The sequence below is a fragment of the Centruroides vittatus genome, unplaced genomic scaffold, assembly GCF_030686945.1.
Source record: "Centruroides vittatus isolate TY-2023 unplaced genomic scaffold, ASM3068694v2 contig_301, whole genome shotgun sequence".
In the NCBI taxonomy this organism is placed as follows: domain Eukaryota; kingdom Metazoa; phylum Arthropoda; class Arachnida; order Scorpiones; family Buthidae; genus Centruroides; species Centruroides vittatus.
The window spans coordinates 3,637,853-3,660,747 of NW_027121927.1; the positions used below are offsets into that span (position 1 = coordinate 3,637,853).

The window sequence follows — 22,895 nt, forward strand, 5'->3', positions numbered from 1 at the left end:
AGTAAACAAAATCAGAATAAGTTTTTCTGTTTCCAGCTCCACCTTTACCAGCATCTAATATATTTCCTACAGAACTTAGTCACACTTCGACAACAATTCAAGTAAGATTTCTAAAAAGCTATTTTAGTGAGAAGAATGGACCCATTGTTGCTTACACACTAATAATCTCTGAAGATGATAATGACAAATTTAAAGAATTAGAATTACCAACCTGGAGTGATGTTCAGGGATTTTCTGTTTGGCCACCCTATCAGGTATTAACTTGTAAATATTTTGTGCTGTTAAAATACATATTTAATACTGACATTTAAAATTTAATATTTCTTTATAAAGTATTCTATAAAAAATTTTAAACATGTTGAAGATTAAATATGGCATTATGTAATTTATATTAAATTTTCTATATGACTCATTTTTTATTCACTTTCATAATTTCAGATTATAAGAGCTTTACAAAATAATATTTCTTTAAATATATATTAAATAAACAAAATGTCTATAAGAAATTATTTAATAAATATTTAAAGAAATATTATTCTCCTCATCCTTATTACAAGATTGGCTGTATATTTGTTTTTCTCACTTAAGTTACCGTTTTTCATTAAATGTTTGAATTTTTGACCCATTTGATAAATCCTTTGATAAAATTTGAACATCTAGCAATAAGCTATAAATTAAATGGGGGAAAAAGAAATAAGATGCATATGGTTAATTCTGTATTTAAAACTAAACCATATGTCATTTTTAGTATAATATTATGAATATTAGGAATCAGAAAGAGAACATAAGCAAGTTAAATAATTTCTCTTTTATTTTGTATGATTTTAATGAGAAAACTGTGTATTTACAAAAGTAATGATATTATTCCAGTATGTTTTACATTTATTTCAAATTATTTTACTTAAAAGTACACATAAAAAATGTAGGCTTTTTAAAGTGAACTATTTCTCTGTTTTATGACTGCTTACTTTGCAACCATCTACTTTTACAACTAATATAAATTTTCTGTCATGACTATATGAAATAATATACTGTATTTTTGATTGTCCATCTCTGTGTGATGCTATAATCTTAGTTTAAGTTTAAGGAAGAAGCATGACTCAATGGTAGTTTTCTAGAAACCAACTACATCACAAAAGCAGTCCACTTATTAAATTTCTTTATTTAATATGTATATCAAATTACTTTAGAGCTCCTATAAAGCAATTTAAATAGAAAACTTTAGATCTTTCAAACATTATCATTCTTCCTAAGGACATTTAAAAGGTGAAAATAGTAATAGAAGGTTCTTAAGAACATCTTTAAATTCAAAAGATAGGTTCATTCTGTTTTAGTATCTTACAGAACAAACTATTACTAGACAATAGCAGTCAACTTTTTAACTATTAATAATTAATTACATAATTTAAATTGATAATACTTTTAACTGACTATAATTAAAATCTTTTTATTTGAAATTCAAGGTAATTAAAAATAATTATTTTATAGGTAACAAATCCATATTATCCATTCAACGGAACATTTGTAGAAGATTATGTAATAGGTGTGGCAGAATGTAAAGGAGTAAAAGGATACTGTAATGGTCCTCTAAAACCAGGAACATCTTATAGAGTGAAATTAAGAGCTTTCACTGCAAGTGATAAATTCACAGATACTGTTTATTCTCATAGAATTCAAACAGGTAATTTTCTTAAGTTTTTTTCTATCACGATATAAAATAAGTACTAGTATAAGTAATATAATTTGGTGTCTTGCGAAAAGCCTTTAAATATAAATATATTCTATTTTTTAATATAAAAGTTAAAATCTTAATTATAAAAATTATTATAGCATTTAAAAATAAATAGCAAACATCTCAAAAATTTAACTCTCTTTAATGAAAATTTGTTTTGAGAATTACATGCTGAGTTAATATACTGCAAACTTCTTATTTTATCAAACCTAATGTACTTCCACTCTGCTTTAATCGTGTCCAATTTTCTATGTCCTCTTTCAATTGTTCTCTCTGTCTTTTCCTGGGTTTTTTAATATCAGTATTAATATAAATAACTCTTGTATCCCTTGATTGTATCACTTGCAAAGCATTCAACAACAACTAGAGAGAGAAACAAGCCAATGCTTTTACCATTTTGTCTAAGAGGTTAGGGTTTGATTCAAGATTGGATCCTCAGAAATTTTCACAAATGTTCCAGACTGGAATTGATGGATTCTATTCCTAATCTGGCCTGACCAATTCATAATTCATTTTTAAGATTCTTTTAGTGCCTGCAACACAGAAAGAATAAAATATATATAATTTAGGTATTCTTGAAACCGTGTTTTCTTATATGTTGAGCATCAAACACAAGACCGTGTTATTTGACCAAGTGTTTAATAAATAACACGGTCTTGTGTTTGATGCTCAATAAAATATATATTACTGGCACAGATAAGGAGAATATAAATTATTGTGATGAAAACCTTTCTTTTTTTTCTGGTGTCTTTCAACTCTTCCACTATACCTATTATATATATTTAATATATTCATTAATTCTTTTATCATTTGTTAGCATCACAAAATAAATTTTTTAAATTGTAATGCTAACAATGTTATAATTATAAAATAGTTGTATCCATATTTAATTTTAAATCTTACAAAAATTTTATTTATATTGTTTTATACTAACTTAGATCCTGACAATACTCCTTTGATTGTCGGTATTGTGATACCTTTGTCATTACTGGTAATAACATTTGTGAGTCTTATAATTTGGAGAAGACGAAGAATCGTACCCTCAATGAGAAATGGAGATAGGCATAAATCCGATACATTATCAATTCCTGAGAGTGAAATCATCACAAGGTAATTGTTATTACTTAAGTAATGCATATAATATTAAAAACTTTCTCATTTTAGACTTTTTATTAAGGTATAAATAGCAAAACTTTTAAGATATGTTGACTATGAATACAATATAGTGCTTACGACGATCACTTGGCTTTTCTTCTCCCTGTTATTTAGTTGATATTTGTGCTAAAAGCTTTGCTTCCAATCCAAGCCTTATTCCTAAATTCATTGATGCTGCTGTACCAATCATAGATGTTGCTAAGGCCATATTGTTACAAATCTTAGCTGCTTGACCTTTTCAATACCACCACAATGTATAACATTTTTTCCCATACATAACAATAATTCTCTTGCAGCTTGATATTCAGTTTTTTTACCTCCTACCATAAATGTTAATGTACCATCTTTAGCTGCAATTACTCCTCTTGATACTGGAGCATCTAAATTAATGACTTGAAACCGTGTCGTGCTTGATTCTTGTTGACTATGAACACAATATGATTTTATAATTTTAAGATATGTATCAGAATGTTTCAATGTTTTCACTTTTTGGGCCAAATTGTACTTTTGAGTTTGTCATAGGACAGAGAAATAATTTTTTTATGAATTTGTGGTAAATAAGACATATACTTGTTATTTAATCAAGAATTTAAATAACTGGACAACTGTTATATAATAACTTCATCTACATCATAATTGTATCAGATCAATAATATACCTATCCAATCAGTGATCAGTCTGTGTTACTGATATGCCATATGCAACACTTTCAATGACAAAATATTGATGAACACAGATAAAAATTAATATAAAACACTTTATAAACTGATTTTAAATGTTCAATAAAAGTTTAAGAACGTTTAATTTTAGAAACATTATCTGTTTGTTTTGAATTTCTTATACTCATATATATGACATATATTTTAATAGACATTCTAAACATCTAGAATAATTCATCTGTACAAAATCTATGAAATGTCTGTAGAGAATAATGTTTAATAAATTAAGTATAAAATAATAAAATTATATCAAACACAATATATTTATGCAAACCATAACTTTATTCCAGCCATCCAGTTAAGTTAAAGGATTTTGCAGAACATTATTGCATAATGTCTGCAGATTCAGATTTTAGATTTGCAGAAGAATTTGAGATGCTGAAACATGTAGGTCGTGACAAACCATGTGTAGCAGCTGATTTACCTGTCAACAGGCCAAAGAATCGGTTTACAAACATTTTGCCTTATGATCACTCTCGGGTAAAATTACTGCCAAGTGATGATGAAGAAGGTTCAGATTACATCAATGCAAATTATGTATCTGTAAGTACTTATAAAATATGTCAAATTTACTTTTATAAATATTTAACAAACAAAATTAAGTTATAATCTTTTCATTGATGTCTACTTTATTATAAAAAATTTCATAATTTCATAATTATGATCACAATAAATTTTGAAAATTTATTGTGATCATATACAAGGTGTATCAGTACAGTGGTTACAAACTTTCAGGAGAGATAGAGTACACCTAGATGATTGGAAATCACATAGCAGTGCATGGTCAGAAACGCTTTCCTGACATGTTAGTGATGACACAAAACACAAGAAAGGAAGGACACGAACAGGGTGATAAAACATGTTTATTATTCTTAGTACAGCAAAATCAAAGATGGTGTTTGAAATTATGACCCTGGGCCATGATTCAGGCCTCACATCTCTGGCACAATGAAGATCTAACATTGTCGAAAATACCAGGCGTGTCCCAGACTTCCTAAGCAGCTGCCATGATGCGTGCAACAAGTACCACAGCACTGTTAACAGGAATTTTGTACACCAGTGCCTTGACGTACCCTCAGAGGAAGTAGTCAAGACAAGTGAGGTCTGGTGATCAAGCAGGCCAATGCACCGGACCACCCCACCTGAACTATTGTGTCCCACCATTGTGTCGTCACTACCGTGCCAGGAAAGCGTTTCTGACCATGCATTGTTATGTGATTTCCTATCATCTAGGTGTACTCTATCTCTCCTGAAAGTTTGTAATCACGGTATTAATACACCCTGTATAGATGAGATTTAATTTAATGGTTTGTAATGATCTAGAAAGTGGTTTCTAAACCTTTTTATAAAATAAACTATTCTTTATTATGTTGACGTATGTATCATAAATACATATAATGTTTCATTTAGATTATCCTTAATTCAAAACTCACTTTAAATATATTTCCAGTAACAGAGAAGTATATTTTTGTTAGTAAATTTACTAACAAAAATATACTTTTCTATTACTGGAAATATATTAATGTGGCTGCGCCGGGAGGTGGACGGAGTCGCACCTCCTTTTTCTCGGCTAACAAGTCTGTGAGACCTGCCCACGTCAAGATGGCAGCTCGGTTTTGTTACGTGTCACGCGTTACGCAAGTGAGAGTGCGGAAGAGGATGGGTCCAACGGTAGAGCGGCGGCGATACTCGAATAAAGAACATTAACAATGTATAATAACAACAACAATTTATTAAGACTAAAGCTACAGTTACAATAGGGGTGAGCTACTGTCGCCTAAGTTTGGATACGTGGAGGGAGAGTTTACACGACTTTGGGGGAAGTCATACCTCTTAATCCGAGTCAATCTTGCTACCAGTTAAAGTATCCTCGGCAAGGTATTCCTTTGTTCGAGGTCGGGTTCCCTCGGGACTTGGGATGCACACACACTGTCAAATCGACACTATGTAACCGACCCCCTTTTCATCTCTCGTCGCCCTTTTATCGTCTCAGTCATGTTTCTCGTTTTCACCAACCAGCATTATTCGAATGTTGTTCCTCATGATTCATGTTTTCTCCGTGTGAACCAAACAATAAAATATTTTATTATTAGCGTTTTGATTCTGGTGGGTTCGAATTTTCACATTAACATCTAATCACAGAATCTCTTCAGCATCTAGTAAAGTGTGAAAGATGAAACAAGTCACAAATAGGATTCAATACAAAAACACACTTACGTAAACACACACGTACGGGCTACAAAAATGTTAGCGACCCTAATCTCAACCACTCCGGTTATCTGGTTCTTACGTAAGTGTTTTTGCAAATCACAAATGTTTCACTGGATGCTGAAGAGGTTCTGTGATTAGATATTGTAAGTTTACTAACACCTTTTCATCCAGTTCCAGTTGTTTATACTTAGTTCAACTTTTGAATTATGTTGTATTTTCTTTATTGTTAAAATTTGCAAAATTCATAGTTTGCTGGAAGTTTTGACTATAACTAATTAATTATTTTGAATGATATTCAAAATTTGTTTTTCATTATTTTTGGATAAAGAAATAGAAAACTACAGATTCTAAAATGTTTGTGTGCATTTATATATATATATATATATATATATTCAATTTCAGAGACTCCAAACATTTCAAAATAATTTAGTTTAGTTCAGAATAATTTCAGATAATTTAATTACATGAGATAATAAATTAGGCTAATTCTAAGAAATTGGAACATTCAATAGCTCCATTAACGTTTTATATAAATAATATGTTAAAATTTATTTTACAATTATATAATATTTTAATGCTTTTGAATAGGGTTTCAACTCACCACGGGAATTCATTGTAACTCAGGGACCATTACATAGCACACGAGATGACTTTTGGAGAATGGTGTGGGAACAGAACTGCCGTGCCATCGTCATGCTGACTAGATGTGTTGAGAAAGGAAGAGAAAAGTGTGATCACTACTGGCCATTTGATATGCAGTCTGTATATTATGGAGATATCCAAGTTACCATTTTAACAGAATCTCAATATGCCCATTGGACTATTTCGGAATTTAAAATTTGCAGGGTATTACATTATATCAAAAAATATATTTAAAAATTTAATATAAATAATTTAAAATATTTTTTTCTAAAGGGTGAACAATCTAGAATAGTTAGACATTTCCATTTCACAACATGGCCAGATTTTGGAGTACCAGATCCCCCTCAAACGCTGGTAAAATTTGTCAGGGCATTTCGAGATAGAGTTTTATTTGATAGCAAACCTGTTATTGTTCATTGCAGGTAAGTAAATAGGAAAATAAATGATACATGCAAATGCCATAATGTTGTAAATGACATTTTTTTCTAAATACTGTGACAATAGTTATGCTGTAAATGGCTATATTTTGAAGTTTAATTTATGTAAAGTCATAATGTTTAAAGTGTCAGACTGCAAATCATTTGACTTTTGGCACCCAAAATGTTATGGTTTATATTTACATCATTTTGATATTCCAGAGAATTTGTAACATAGTGAGTTTTTACCATTTTATTGTAAAATTGAAATGAATTCATTCACTAGAAAGTTTTTTCTCTCTCCTGAAAAGTTTGCTTTTTGGCATTTACAACATTATGGCATGGCATGCTTCAAATATAAAAAAAACTCTTATTTTAATATATTTTTCATTATGGTAAATTCATAATTTGTATGTGGAAAAATGACTACAGTTAAAACATTTGATATTAAATTTCTGTAACAAATGGAAATGCTTATTCAAAACAATAGCTGCCTCATTGAGCATACAAGTTCTCAACAAAATCATCAAAGTTATGCAATGTAGTAGTAGTAGTAGTCAGTGTTCTTGCTGAATTTAGTAAAGAAAACAAATGCTACCGTTAACTCCATTCACAACACAGTAACTCTGCTGGATTTTGAATCTGGATAAAAAGAGTAGTTTGTAAAACGTATTGCAGATTAAACAGATTGCTCCCTGTAGAGGGAGCGTACAGCAATTCCATATCAAACATGTAAAGTACAGTAAAAGTTTGATGATAAAAGCTGATACAATTAGCTTTTAATTTTGTATGTATTTTTTAAATTCAATCCTCAATATTCTTAAAAATAGGTTTAAAACCTGGAGCACATACTGTAATTTGGGGTGAATAGAAACAAAACTTCAAAAAATTTTGTACATGCCTGACGAGGAAAATAATCAACAAATCAGAAATTTCTCAATGCTATCTCTTTATACATTATTTTTCAAAGTACAAAAATTGTTTCGCTAGGCTGGCAACATGTTGACCTAGCTCTGAATAGATTTATTTGTCTTGATTTATTTCAGTGAGAACTTTTCTTAAGTGTAACTTTAGTGTATGGAAAGAAAAAGGACTCCAGCAGACTATATATCAAAGTTTATTGAATTGAAGATGTGGAAAGTGGTGTTCTTCTAAAGAACACTATAGATGTTGAAATTTTCAGACACACAAGGAATTTTACTTCATATATGGGATGTTGTTCTCTCTGTCTCCCATTACTAGCTCTTCATCATGTTTCAATAACATGTTTTCCTGATGAGTTCACTATTTTTAAAAGCTCTTTCATTTTTATTTATTTAATCAGTTTTTCAGATTATCCAAGTGACTTCTGCAGTTTTTTGAAAGGTTTGTTTTTCATTCTATACAAGTTCTGTGATGAACATAATATAAAACTTAAGAAGCTAATAACCTATTTTTGCAAAGAAAAAGCATTTTCTTTTATCGTTCTAGTTGTGAAACAAGTTACTGTTTCTTTTCACCCCATGAATAGGAACAAAAGGAAACATCAAGTAAAAGAAGAAAAAATAACAAGGAATTTGATTTCATATATTACTCATTGAAGTTGTTGAGGAGGCTAAGATAAATATTTTTTTAAGATAACTTACAAGATCACATTATTGCCGTGTGAGAATCAGGAGAAAATAATCTGCCTTTTTACAAAATTTTGTTAAAAATGTTTGATAAATTTTGTAAAACATACAAAATTAGAGAAGGAACTTCCTTTCTATTAAAGTGTGATAACACCAGTTCCTTCAAATTTGATAGTTTTAGCATGAGATTTTATGACTCATCCACTAAACCACCCAACTTCTGTCATGTGTTGGAAGAGTGGAAGTCTTGGTTTGACAATGCTAATAAAAGGGAGTCACATCCAGTGGTGATATTCAGCGGGTTCGCACAGGTTCGGCTGAACCCCTTGTTAAAATTTTCAGTTTTCCGAACCTTGTTAAACACACGGAACATTTCTCAGTGGTTTTGTTTTTTTTTTTTTTTTAATATATTAAAATATACGTATTATACTCTGTAATACTACTAAACTAGAGCCTTATACTCCGTTCGCACCGAGCATTTCAATCTAGATTGTGAGCAAGGTTGGGACTATGTCTTGGTGCGATCTCTCTCGACCGTTTCAATCTCGACCGAAACGAGGTTTAATCGCGATCGATTCAAGAGAGTTCTTGAAACTAGATCCAGTCATAAGAAAGATCCCACAATCTCACGTGCGCAAGATAATACAAGATGGCTGTGGAACACGTGTCGGGCTATGGATAGTGAAATAAAAAGGATATTGTATTTCGAGAGACGATGACATCTGTCTATTATCAGCAGTGCCATTCGGGGTGAAAAATTTCTCTGCCTAAAAAAAAAAGAAAAAAATCGACAGCACTAATATATTATTGTTACCTGGTCTTCGCCCAGGGCCCCTTATGTTCCAAATACGCCACTGATTATTAAATATGTCGAAAGAAAAGGTATTGTATTTATTTCTAGCCAAAACTTTCATTTCGTTTGTCGGTGATTGTCAGGGAAAAATTTTCTGCTAGCGAACCCTTTGTTAACTATTTCGAATATCACCACTGGTCACATCTGATGTCAGAAATGAGATTTGAATCCATACCCACATACTACCTATCTATTCATCCCCCTTATAGAATTCCATATGCACAGCAACAACAGATGAATTATTAAAACATGACGTTAAAGAACATTCAATGTTGCCATAGTAAAGCCCAGCACTTTTGGTAAAGATGTGAATTTCCGGGGCTCCAGTTAGACCCCGTTTTCTTTAATTCAAAATCAGGATTGCTGACTCCAGTTAGGGTAGTCAATGTGTCCTAACTCTTGATTCAATCTGCCCAATGTTTAAGGAGGGAACATTCATAACGTATAACGTAAGACAATGGAGTTAGACCTTATAAAAATTATATATATCCAGACATACTCAATATCAAAACAAATTCAATTTATTAATGAAAATTAACAAAGTATAAATCAAGATTAACATAAATCAGAATTATTACACCTACATAGTTTCCACTGATCCTTACATTAACAAACTTTAGTATAACAAATTATAATTGAAACAACAAAAATTATCCTATTATTGACCTTTCCTTTCAAATGGAGAGAGAGAGCTCACACAATAACTTAATTATAATATACCTCTTAAGGTTTTCACAATATTTCCCAGAAATTCACAATCATTTAGCCAGAGGTATTTCTATTCATCTCAATATATGAATTTACCATTTTGCATATTATTAATAGGACAAAATTTCTAGAATTTTATATAGTCCAACCCAATATGTTTAGCTCATTCTTTACCAAAGAAACAATGAGCAAAACTTGAGTCAGACATGTTATATGCCAGAATCTTGCTCCATTAATCAATCATTTAGCATACTCTAACTTTACAATTTGATATTTTTAATGCTATAAAATAGCCATTTATAATGAATAAATGTATTTATAGTAAATACATTTTTTGTATGTTGATTAAGCATTATAAAAATCACATTTTCATAAAGACTTAAGTACTCTATTATAGTAGAAAAACCTCAGACTGACATTCCAATGATAATACTAACATATGTAAACAATATAATTCAAAAAATAATTTCTTTTTAAAGATTTAACATATAAAAAAATTTATTTAATAGTGCTGGAGTGGGAAGATCAGGAACTTTTATTGCACTAGACCACATTCTTCAACAGATACAAAAATATGACTTTGCTGACATATTTGGCATCGTTCGGGAGATGAGAATGGAGCGAGTTTGGATGGTTCAAAATGAAGTATGATGCATTTCAGTTTAAGAAATTGTTTGATCTTTAATGACTTTTTAAAATCTAAAATTTATTTTTTTAGCAACAATATATATGTATTTATCAATGTTTATTGTGTGTTTTGGATGGAAAAGAAGATATTATTGATCCCATACATGGAGAAGTTCATGAAAATCAAGGTTATGAAGGTAAGTTAAGAGAATTTTGGGATATTTTTAATAATTCATTTAAATATGTAATTTTCATTGCAGATGATGAAGGAATTGCTGAATCTGGAATATAATTTTAATATTGCAAATATTTATTTGAGATAATCAATTTGTCTGACAAGAGATTATTCAGACAGCAATATGAAGACAAATATTTATTTCAGAAGACAGTCTTCAGTAGACTATAAAGAAAATTTTAGTTTCTTTTTAATGAAGAACATGAACTGAAATCAAGTTAATGCCAGCAAAACTATATTCATATTATGAACTTTTTAGCAATTTATTTATTAGAAAAAGTATCATCAACTTAATCTTTGAAATATTTTCAACTCATGTAATTCAATTTGTATATTATCATTTTTTAAAACTGGAATTTTTAAGATTGTGATAATCCATCATAAATAGTAAAATTATATTGCTAACATATACTGTTAAAAGATGCAGATGATAGCATGTGGATATTCACAAAACATTCTTTAGATTAAAACAATTTCAGAACATGATATTCATTGATGGGAGATCTGACTAATGGCTGTGGCCATGGCATTAAATGCTTCAATCTGATTCTTTAGGACCCAGACTGAAGACTGTCAGAATCTCAAATTTTACCAGTTTTTTATCTTGGATATGTCAGGGTCTGGCTGAAATCACAATGGGCCGAGAAAAAAAGGTTGTCCGTGCTCACAGGGTAGAAAAAAATAACCTCTTTGAATTTCAGTAACAAAAAAACATGGTAGGTTGAAAGTTACAATAATAAATCAATAAATAATTTTACAATTTGTGAAATAGTTTGAGATAAATGCATAATTGGCATTTGTTTATAGAAAAAATTGCTTTTAAATTCTAAGTCACTCAAATTCTCTTTCAGCAAGAATTTTTGGTAATGTTCTGTATCTCAAAATATTTCATTACATTTAATTCCAAAATATGTTGTTAATTCAGAATAAAAAAATAACTTAGAAAATATGAGTTAGATCTTTGATCAATTTATTAATATAAGTGTGTAATCACAAATGAGGAAAATACAAAATACATAATGCTAAATTGAGATTTTTGATTGTATCATGTTTGGTTTAGTAACATTTTCAAAGACAAAGTAATCTCAAGCAATGACTTATATGTAGCATGCCATCTTTCAAACAAATTTGTATGTAATGTGACCTAGTGATGATGTAGTTTGTAATACAGAATTGTACATTTAGTAATTTATAGTAGAGGTGGAAAAATCCAGTTCTGCTTATGGAAGTTTTGACAGAATGGTTCCTTGGAATTGCCTAGTCTGTTGGACTAGATTGTTCCTCATTGGTTTTATTATACATATTTAATAGAATGTTTCTCTCTAAGCTTTTTGATTGATCTGCATCAAATTTTTCAAACTTATTCTCAGGACCTTGAGGAAAATAACTTTCATGAAACCTGAACACCCTACATTTTCATTGATTTGATCTCCTTGATAAATGTAGTATTACTTTGTGATAAATGTAAAAATATCCAAACTTATTATATGATTTTCATTTTAACATTGTCTTCTTAGTTTTTGACCATACATAGCTGCTAGTTACTAATAAAAACAAATTATGAACTAATAAAGAAAATGGATATTTTAAATTTATGTTTTAAAAATTTAACTTCATTATTCCTAAAAACTCGTGGAACATTTTCATTTAATTTAAGTGCAAATAGAGATGGGAGTTTGCGGTTCCACAAAAAGCCATATTGATAAAAGTAAAAAAGATAGTGTGCATTAGCAGTTCAGAGTCCAAAACAGTTCCCACTTCTAACTCCTAAATACAAAAGGTTTCTCTAATATTTATGAAGGATCCATTCATGAACATTTATTGGCACATTACAAGGATTAACGTTTGACTACAATATATTAAATGACCAAAAGTGTGTCTTGTAACTTTTAACAATTTCATTTTTATAGTGATAATGCTTATAAAATGAAATATTCACAGTAATTTGAAACTTTCTTAAAATCAATTAATGAAAATATTTAATACATCTAATAAACAATACCAAATTCTTTAAACTGAATAGTAATTTCTTCTTTAAATTATGTGCTCAACAACTAAACATGTACTGTACAATTAGTCTCATACTACAGTACGAAATTTGTGTGGTGTAAATATATCATTGTAAATAATATGTAAAACAAAAAAGTTTTATTTGAAATAAAATTTTTACAATCAAACAAATTTGGTGAGTGAGAGTATCAAATGGAATTTGATACACATACACACTTTTTTTTAAACTTTACATCATAAACTTTTAAATACAGTAGTTCTGGAAAAAAAATTAACAAAACAACTACTGTATTTTATGGACTGTAAGACGCACTTTTTCTTCGAAAAATTGCCTCCAAAATTCAGGTGCGTCTTATAGTCCGTAAAATACGATAAAATACATAACATCACCTGTTTTTGAACATGTCAAAACATTCAAGTCTTAAAAATCAAGCTAAACTTAAAATATTCCCTATATTTACATTAAAAAGCTTTTGTATTAGTTTATTTTTTTATCACATTTTAAAATTATGGGCTAGATTCATAAATATCTCATAAGATGCAAAGTTACCAGAAACCATGTTGTAATTTCAGAGAGAAACTAATGATATTTTACATTTCATATTCACAAAACACATCATGGAATACTCCATAAAACAGAAAAAATTAGTAACAAGAATGTATCTTATGACATCATTAGTGACCCCCTCTGTTTTAATAAAGCCAATCAAAATGCTTTTGTGATATTTTTTCAGAAATTTTCTCACATTTGTAATATCTGAGGAAATAAAATTGGGTTGTTTTGTTAAATTAAAATATTTTGTAGATGGCATATTAAGTGATAAAGTATAAAATATGAAAGAAAACTACCTGATCTTGGCTTGAAACAAAAATGCCCAAAACTGATAATGGTAGTTACATTAATCGAAATATTGGTAACTTTGCAATACAACATATTTATATATATATTCATTTTTTGGGGTTAAAAAATGAGAATAATGAATGATATTTTTACACAACAGTCCACTGAGAAATTTATCAATTTTTTCAGTATTTGATGACATCTTAGTAGTTTAGAGTAAGAAATATTTTAAAACATAATGATAACTATTGATTTTATTATTTACCAATGGAGCCAAATACTCAGCTCTCAGAAGCCAGTATACTGGAAAAGGTAGTAGTCATTAGATATAATATTTGAGACTTTTTACAATTTTATAACTTATGATGTGCTTTGTGAATATAAAGCTTTTCATATCTAGTAACTTACAAGGAAATTTGTCTTAACTTATGATACAAGATGTTTGTGAATCTGGCCCCAGGATGGTAAGAGTTGTTTGAACTTCATGGATCATTGAATATTGGGAAAGCTCCATAATCCCGGGATACACGGTTTCTATACATTTGCTTCCCAGCAGCAATTCCTATTGTGACTAGTATTCCACCAACAAAAGCAGCTGGTACAGCTAATCCAATGGCTAAGTCTGAAACTCCATTACTGCTATCACTTTTTTTGGATTCCATCGGAGGCTCAACTGAAGGGAGTATTATTATTGTTTTGTTGCAGTCCTTTTCATCAGTGTAATCATGACAATCATTAATTCCATCACATTTCCATTTCTCAAGCATGCAATAACCATTATCACAAAATAATGGACATTTAGAAATGCTTAATTTTGCTTCAAATTCTGAAACATGAACTGACTGAGTATGAAAAAATATTATTATAGAGTTATTTCGTGATATTATCTCTTTCTTACTTATTCCGTTTTGATTACCAGCATTCATTTGAGACAATAAAGGAGCTTTCTCACTGTTTCCATCAGTAACAATTACATAATCCTGCAAATTGATTAAATTTAGTTTTTGAATTTCCAATGTAATGACAGAATCTCTTGGGCTCTCCACTATCCAAAAGCAGTTGGCCCAATAGTCAAAAGCATTATCTTTCAGTGCTGAAGAAATCAAAGTTTCTTTAGTTAGCTCAATAAATGAACTACAGTCAGATATAACTTTCTCATAAACAAACATGAATTCATTATCTGAATTTGTATCAAAAGTTAACTTTATGACTCCATTTTCTTTTGCCAAAATATAAGGAAGATTATTTTGTGTGTAGGTATTTGTTGGGTGAATGTTGCCCTCTAATGACAATTTTCCATTAAACTTATGCTTCATAAACGAAATTTTTCGAACAAATGTCTTATCAGGTGAACTAAATGTCCATGAACAAGTTATGCTTTTAGATTTTCCAGATTCAAAAATTGGTAATTGCACAATCCCATTTTCATTTGTTAATTGGTTAACACAATCTTTAGCATTATAGGCAATTTTCAACTTTCTTACAAATTTCTGTTTTTTACTTATTTCTACATGAAATTTTAATTTTAAAACACCAGTAAGTATTGAAAAAGGTTCTTTCTTACCATGATATGATCCAAATAAAACTTTCCCAGAGGAATCTAAAACTGTCACATTATCTTCCTTTGCTAATTCAAATTCCATAATTTGGATATGTAATTCTTTAGCATTAAGAATATTTTCACAGTTAATGTTCCAAAAACATTCAAAATCTATAGTGGTATGCATTGTATTTCCTAATGTTATTGTTCCATTCTCTTCAATATAATCAGTTTTACCACAAATTAATGGGATATCATTTATAATTACAGGGGTAGTTGTTGGACCAACTTCACCAGGAGTTGTTTTTTCAGGAACAATATGTTCTCCAAATATATAGTCCAAAGAGAATTTCTCGTTTTGTATCTTAGTATTTAAATGCAATTCAAAACTGGTCTGTTCAGGTATAGAAAATTCAGAAGGCACATCAGTACCTGTTAAAACTTTTTCGTAATTATCATATTTTATATGCAAAGTACTGTTAGTCAGATGAAATTCATCAAATTTAATCCAATACCTCAGATTTACCCCTTTAAAATCCCGAAATCTCCAGGTACAGGTAACTATTTCGTACTTGCGCTGTGTATCATGATAAAGTGGTGAAACAATGCGACCCTTTTCCTTGTCTACGTAATAATCACACTTCTCTGCCGTAAAAAACAATTTAAATTTTCGAGCCAAAAGAGGCTTTTCAGTTTCCAAAACAACATCCAGATATAAATAACCCGCCAATATACTGAATGTTCCTATCTTGCCAGAGAATGGTCCAAATAAAACTGATCCATTGTGCTTGCCAACAGTGCATTTGTCTTGAGAATCCAATTCAAACTCTTTAAAAACCAAAAATGTCTCTTGAATTCCATGATGTTTTGGAAATATGTGCCACTTACATGTTTCTCCTGCTAAGTTTTCGCTGTGAGGGTCCAATTCACCCTCTGATCCATTATGATTTGCTTTACCACAAACACCTCCATCTGCGTTTTTGATTAAAAACCCAGAAAAGAAACAACAAATAACACAAAACATCAAACAAATCTTGTAAAAATCCATGTTTTAAAGTACCTTTAATAACACTGTAAAATTAACATTTATCTCATTAATAGAATGAATAAAATTATAACTAATTAGTGCTATAATAAAGGTTTACTTACATATTTAAGTAATGCACTGTCGAGATACTACACTAGCAGCTGAAGGTTTAAGTACTGGACAATCATACGAAACCAAAACCAAAACCAAACAATCACGTGTTTACTACAATTAGAAAAAAATACGCCAGAGGGAGTTACTTTTAACAATAAATGATATCATCACATTTTAATAACAGTTAAATACATTTGTTTAATCGGTTTAATGAATATAAAAATACCAATTATATTAAAATAAAATTAAAAAATAAAAACAAATAATTACAAACACGCATACTGTATACCCCTAGTAGCCGAACTTCTTTCTAAAACTACGGCGTCATCAGAAGAGGAAGATTAATGTCAACACGTTAGTTTTGATTTTAATCTACTTTTATTTTCATGTTATAAATGATATGTAATAAAAATCTTGATTATTTTAGTAGTAATACGTAATAATATTTAGGAAGCGATTTTCAGAAAAATATTTATTAGACATTAAACTCGGAACGTATTTGTATAACGCGGAGTAAGAATAGGTAAAGCTGCCGTCTGAGCACATGATATACAAATGACGTAATTTATTTATATTTTTAATATCGATTTGTTTATTATTATTGCTTATTTAAAAATTATTTATTATATTAGCAAAATAATAATTCATACTACAGCTTAGTAATTTTTATAATATTCACATGACGTAAATTCACTCGATTGTCATCAATGATGCCAACTTAGTGATTTTCCCCCTAAATTTAGGAGGAAATCAGCAGAATGGGAAAATTTAGGGAAAAATGTAAAATCTGCCATATGCGTTTCAGCGACGAATGTTTCCAAAACTCACAAAGCTCGTGATTGTTCTTGTAGCGAGATCTGGAGCAGGTTGCTTTATCACGTGATGCTTTTCCTCATCATCCGTCCTCGCTTTTCGGGGACAGTCCCAGTTTTTGAACCTCTGTTCCCGGAAAGAAGTCTTGTCTCCGTTTTTCCGTTTCTGTAATATTACCGGAGTCTTTTTATCCTATGGTCTGTCAACACCTTTTTACTTTCAATTTATTCTCAAGCTCCGAAAGATGGCGTCAAGAATAACTTGCAAGCAAACTTGCAACTTGCAAGCAAGCTTGTTAACTCACCCGAATTTTACCTCCAATTAGAATTTATTTATAAAATAATAATAATAAATTTATATAGACAAATTTGTAAAATTGTGAAGCTATCTTGTCTTGCTATCTTTAACTTCCGTATTATCAAAATTTTTAAAATCTATCGTAATTTATTTCAAATTTTAATAAAATAGACAACATTTAAAAGAATTTTAAACACTTTCATTTTAAAAATTATGGTGTGTTGCTAATCGAAGAAGGTTGGAAAACACTGGTCTATAATATAATCTAAATAAAAACTATTAAAACACGCTCTCGTAGCAAAACTACCTTTGTTTACCGAACTGCTAGTCTTTGTCCCTTCTGTCGGCCAAAATATTCTCCTTTGGAATGCATGAATTGAAAACGTCAGTTGACAGACTATTAGGTAAAAAGATCCTGCTAATACTATCGGGTCGCTAAATTCAGCAATGTTGCAATGGCTGCAGGAAGTTTAAAGCGAAATCGTTGCTAATAAGATCGCTGCGTTAAGCATTTTAAATTAGGTAATATTACATAATTTTACTAATTTATTCCTAGGGTAATCAGATGACCATGAGTGAAAACGAAGACGTTTCATTTCAAAATGTTTTATTTATAGTTTTATTTATTGAGAAAAACGTTAATAGTGGTTAGCGATTACCTATGAAGGCTAATTTGCTTCATAAATCAATGCATTTATTGTAAATTATGTACAGTACATACTCATTTCTTAAAAGCTTTAAAGTTTTTATAATGTAGGGCATTCGCAATAACTTTGAAAATTCTTCCTGAGCACTGGATATAAGATAAAAATGTAGGATATGTCTTATATATCATTTAAAAGTTATATATATATATGAACTCTTTTATCGCTCTGAATCAACATGTTATGACTCATTTAAAGTCATAAACTCCTCAATATAGAGCGGCAGGGTCGCGTTTATGCGGCTAAGCATAAACGCGACCCATCACAAAACTCCAGAGGAAGTAATTCAGGGCAATCTCAGATGCCTCGGGTATCCGAATCTAATCCACTGTGTAGGGAATGGATTATTCCGAGTTGCACAAAACTTTTGAGCTCCAACCACTTGAAAAAAGATTTTATTACTGAGCAAATCGTGTTGCCTCGTGTCCCGAAAGTCAATTTCAGTCAGGACAACGTGAAAAACTACTGTGATGATGTCTCTGGGCACGATATTCGAAATCCTTCACCGGATTATGTTTTGTAATATCATATAATTTAATAAGTATAGATATCGACGTGATTGCATTAAAATAAAATAGAAGACATAATCAAAAATGTACGAGTAGGGAAAGTAAGGGGACAAATTACCCTCCCAAATTGGACAAAATAGTAGATGAAATTCAGGAAAAGCAAGACAACATAAAAATATCAGATAAAGCATAAAGGTTGACAAATTATCAGTGATAGCAAATTAAAAATTGACACTTATGTTTTCATTACTGTAAAATTTCGGGAAAATCAACCCATATGCCCCCTTAATTAAAGTACCTCTATACGCACGTGGTCGCTGTTGCACTTTACCATACCTTTTATTGGTCTTCCAGAGGTCTATAATTATACTTAAGTTCAGGCTTATAGGTTACAAGCTTTCTGGTTTCACTACTCTTTAAAAACAAGTTGCAATAGAGGGAGAATTTAATACAATTACCATAATTCATACTACAACTCATTATATCTGACATAGGCATAAGCCTATAAAAAGACAACTCGATGCAATTTATTTGTTATGATAGCAAGTAAATAAATAAATAAATAATAATCGAAAGTGAAGATGAAATCAACTTAAAACATTTCAAATTTTTAAAATATTCAAAAAGTACAATATTGGAACACGATGCGAAGCGGAGGTCGCGATGGTAAGTGATGGGAAAGATGATAAGTAAATAATGGATAATAACCTCCTTATCTGAATGCCAGATAGCCGAACATTTATAGAGTTTGTATTTATTTATAGATTTAGATTTATAGAGATATAGATTTATAGATTATAGTTATTTATAGAGTTTATATTTTTTCAAATCCTATTATCTGATAAATAATTCTGAGAATTTATAGACATTATCATATGAATATAAAAAATTTTGTAATATTAAAATAATTTTAATTTGATAAGCTATTTTTTATAAAGTCTAATACAAAGGTGATAAGTGGCAATCTTATAATCTAAAAACACATGACGGCCGCATGGCCGAGACAGTTTTTTTTTCCACTTGTGGGCACTAAGAGGCCTTTTTTTTATCAACTATATTGTAAGTTCGGGTAGGCTCTCAGTAAGGCGGCTGGGTGGTGAGGGTCGAAGCTTGACATATGTGAGGTGGACCATCTGAAAAACTCTTGGTGATTTTCGATCCGTCAATATTCGTTTTCGGGATTTCAGAGCGATAGGCTGACGCCTTAAACGTTCGGCCATCTAGCCGTCGCCCGAGACGGTTAAGGTATCATCCTGCCGCTCTGGGGATATGGGATCGAATCCGAGCAATCGAAAAAATTGTAGAAATTTTTCATAGGCGATCCATCCCGGATTTGTCGGTCCGGTCACTTCATTGCGGGCTTGGCCGAACCTATAAGAGACGATTAATACCAAATGGATTAACCCCATTAACCTACTGAAAACTGATAGTCGTGGGTTCGCGTCTCACCAAGAGCTGCATTTTCTTCATGTATCTCGCATTTAAATAGGGGTGAGTTTTCCATAGATGCCCAATTTAACTCTTGGCAGATCTCCCGTGTTGCGTTGCCTTATCCCATCAATCAAAATTAAAAATCTAAACCCATGATAAGTATGATTAAAAAGCCCTTTTAGTGCCCACAAGGTGAAACAAGCCAAAACTGAAAAAAATTAAAAACATATTCGACATATACTCACATAAAAAATACATTTTTTATGTATCTTCTCATATTGATCTTTATGAATTAGAAATTAATTATAACAAAATCAAAACCAAAATTTACTGTTAAGTAATCGTTGAATAAACAATAATTTTCATGATTAACCATAAGATTAATATTAAATTATCGAATATAAATCAAAATTATTTTGGTTTTGAGTTTGATTTAAGAATTTTTAATATAATAATTGAGTTAAAATTCCCATATATATATAGCTAGTTTAGAAGCAGAATTTTTAAAGCACAGGGGTAGGGGAGACCGGGGTTCGTTGTCACAACTTACAATGGGCATGTTGTCACAGTGCAAATATCTCCTATATAATCAAAACTGAACGGTTACGTCATCTAGGAGTAGGTTCATTTGGTAATAATGTAGGCGAGCCTATGTCATTACCAAATTCGAATAATATCCGTTGTATTGTTTTCCGTTAATTAGTTGTTAAAAGATTTACAGCAAGTCGCGTAAATTTTGATGCATCATGTTTTGTGCCGTTTGAAAACTTGCAATTAGTAAAAGGTGAGTAACAACTGTATTTCTTATTAGATGGGTCCTTAATGTACTATATATATTACGAGGAATCGAATTTTCTATTTTGAAATTAAAAACTATGAACCGATTTGTTAAGAAAGTTTATTTGGGGTAAATTGTCACACATCGAATGGGGCAACTTGTCACTAAGACTGACTCAACAGAAGAAAAAGAAAAGATTTTCTGTTTGGTTTGTGATGATAGTTTGGTCTCACGAGCTATGTACAGATGTAAATCCATATTATGTTTGTTACAACTGTGACTCTGAAGACAGTATGTAAAGATTCGAGTTACTTGTCTTTCGCAGAATAAATAATAGTAAATTAGTAATCTATTTTCTTTATAGAATTGGCACGAGTAAGTGTCATATTATGCATAATTTAACATAACCAAAATAAACTCAGGAAATGTGAGAACTTAGACTACATATACCCTGTGATAATATACCCCTTACTCTATGACAACATACCCCGTCACAGGGTGACACAGTTTCTAAAATAATTAATAACTATGACAAAAAATTATTGAATGTTCATATATTTATTATAAACCAAATCAAAAGATATGTAGGTATATACCAGGGGTGGGCAAGCAAGAGTTCAGTGGAAGCTGAAATGTAGGTTTTGACAAAATGCATAGAAATGACTAAAAACTGTAACAACTAGCCTCGGTCTCCCCAATTTCTACAAGTAGTTAAAAACCGAAGATAATTTATCTAAATTTTTATCGTTTATACAACTGCTAATTCGAATTCTCAATCAGTTTTTTCTGTATATAGAAATTGTTTCGGACATGCTTTTAAATGTTTATGTACAGTTTTACTACATTTTTTAAAGTTAAAATTTAGTTTAATTTGGTTTTGCACCAATGAATCAAGAAGACTACAAAACAGATCTTCAATGATTGTATAATGTTACCAGTAAATAGCACATTTGTATCAGAACCAGAACACTATTGCACACACCATAGTACAAGAATTCCTCGCGAAACAATATACTGTTGTGATCCTCCCTCCACCATAATCACCAGATTTGTATGACATAAAGAATATAAAATTGTATGACCTAGAAATGGAATTATCCACATAAATTATCCATTGAAAATCTTTATACTTTTAGATTAAATTCGTATCCGACTACGTTATACGTGAATTTGTTATAGCGACACGAGAATATCCTATTGTGTGGTCATCAGAATGAGCCCGTGTCAATTTGAAAATGCTCATTTAATACGTTAAAGGATTATCTAAAGCTAATTTTTTAACGAGTTAACTAGAACATTTCTGAATTAATTATTTTATAAATTGATTATTCATAAAACTAAATGAATAATCAATTTATAAAATAATTATTCATAAAACTAAATTTTTATTAATTAATAAAAATTTTAAAAAGTTCGAAGAATTGATTGATATGAAAAATATTCCCACATTATCATTACTTTTATACACAAGATCATCTTAGAAATCAAAGGGTTCCACGTCAATTATTATTATTTTTTTAGAAATGCAGACTTTGGACCAGAGAACGTCCGAATCGCTCTCTTTGTTTGGAAGTAAGTATAGGATTTGATCCCGGAATCCCGGAATCCCGACCACTTTTTAGTCCCGAAATTTTCGGGATTAAGTTTTCCTGATCCCGAGATTTTCGGGATTGACACCATTTTAAAAAAGTTGCAAAATAGACTGCATGAAGCGAAACGTTCAGTGCGAGTGCTCTTAACAGAATTGCTTGCCTATCATTTAAACATAAAACTTCTTGTATTTTGAACTAAAATAATAGACAAGCAGTTCTCACTGGGTTACCTGTTAAATGACCAGGGCCGGTTTTAACAATTAGAGGCTCATGGGCACAAATACTGTCGAGGCCCTCCTTTAAGAGCAGGCAAATTTGATGATTTAGAAAA

The 22,895-nt window shown here is 30.5% G+C and overlaps 2 protein-coding genes across 3 annotated transcripts in view; one reads left to right on the forward strand and one right to left on the reverse strand.

The window, feature by feature from the left end:
- The window catches only part of LOC136972755 (tyrosine-protein phosphatase 10D-like), a 28,425-nt gene extending 16,842 nt beyond the window's left edge, over positions 1–11,583 (forward strand). For both annotated transcript variants that reach the window (XM_067267381.1, XM_067267382.1), the window contains exons 18-26: positions 37–254; positions 1,489–1,681; positions 2,671–2,842; positions 3,897–4,149; positions 6,406–6,663; positions 6,733–6,881; positions 10,556–10,691; positions 10,765–10,870; positions 10,934–11,583. In XM_067267381.1, the coding sequence (XP_067123482.1) occupies positions 37–254; positions 1,489–1,681; positions 2,671–2,842; positions 3,897–4,149; positions 6,406–6,663; positions 6,733–6,881; positions 10,556–10,691; positions 10,765–10,870; positions 10,934–10,965 (1,517 nt within the window). In that variant the 3' untranslated portion in view covers positions 10,966–11,583. The remainder of the gene's footprint in view (positions 1–36; positions 255–1,488; positions 1,682–2,670; positions 2,843–3,896; positions 4,150–6,405; positions 6,664–6,732; positions 6,882–10,555; positions 10,692–10,764; positions 10,871–10,933) is intronic.
- Positions 11,584–13,041: 1,458 nt separating this feature from the next.
- LOC136972757 (uncharacterized) lies at positions 13,042–16,543 on the reverse strand. Its single transcript, XM_067267383.1, has 2 exons — positions 16,449–16,543; positions 13,042–16,370 (listed from the first exon to the last, which is right to left on the reverse strand). Exon 2 carries the CDS (start codon positions 16,345–16,347, stop codon positions 14,242–14,244), a length of 2,106 nt encoding a protein of 701 aa, XP_067123484.1. The 5' UTR covers positions 16,348–16,370; positions 16,449–16,543; the 3' UTR covers positions 13,042–14,241.
- Between the last annotated feature and the right edge of the window lie 6,352 nt (positions 16,544–22,895).

Coding starts and splice junctions, on each gene's coding strand:
- LOC136972757 (XM_067267383.1), bottom strand. CDS start 16,347: ATGGATTTTTACAAGATTTGTTTGATGTTTTGTGTTATTTGTTGTTTC.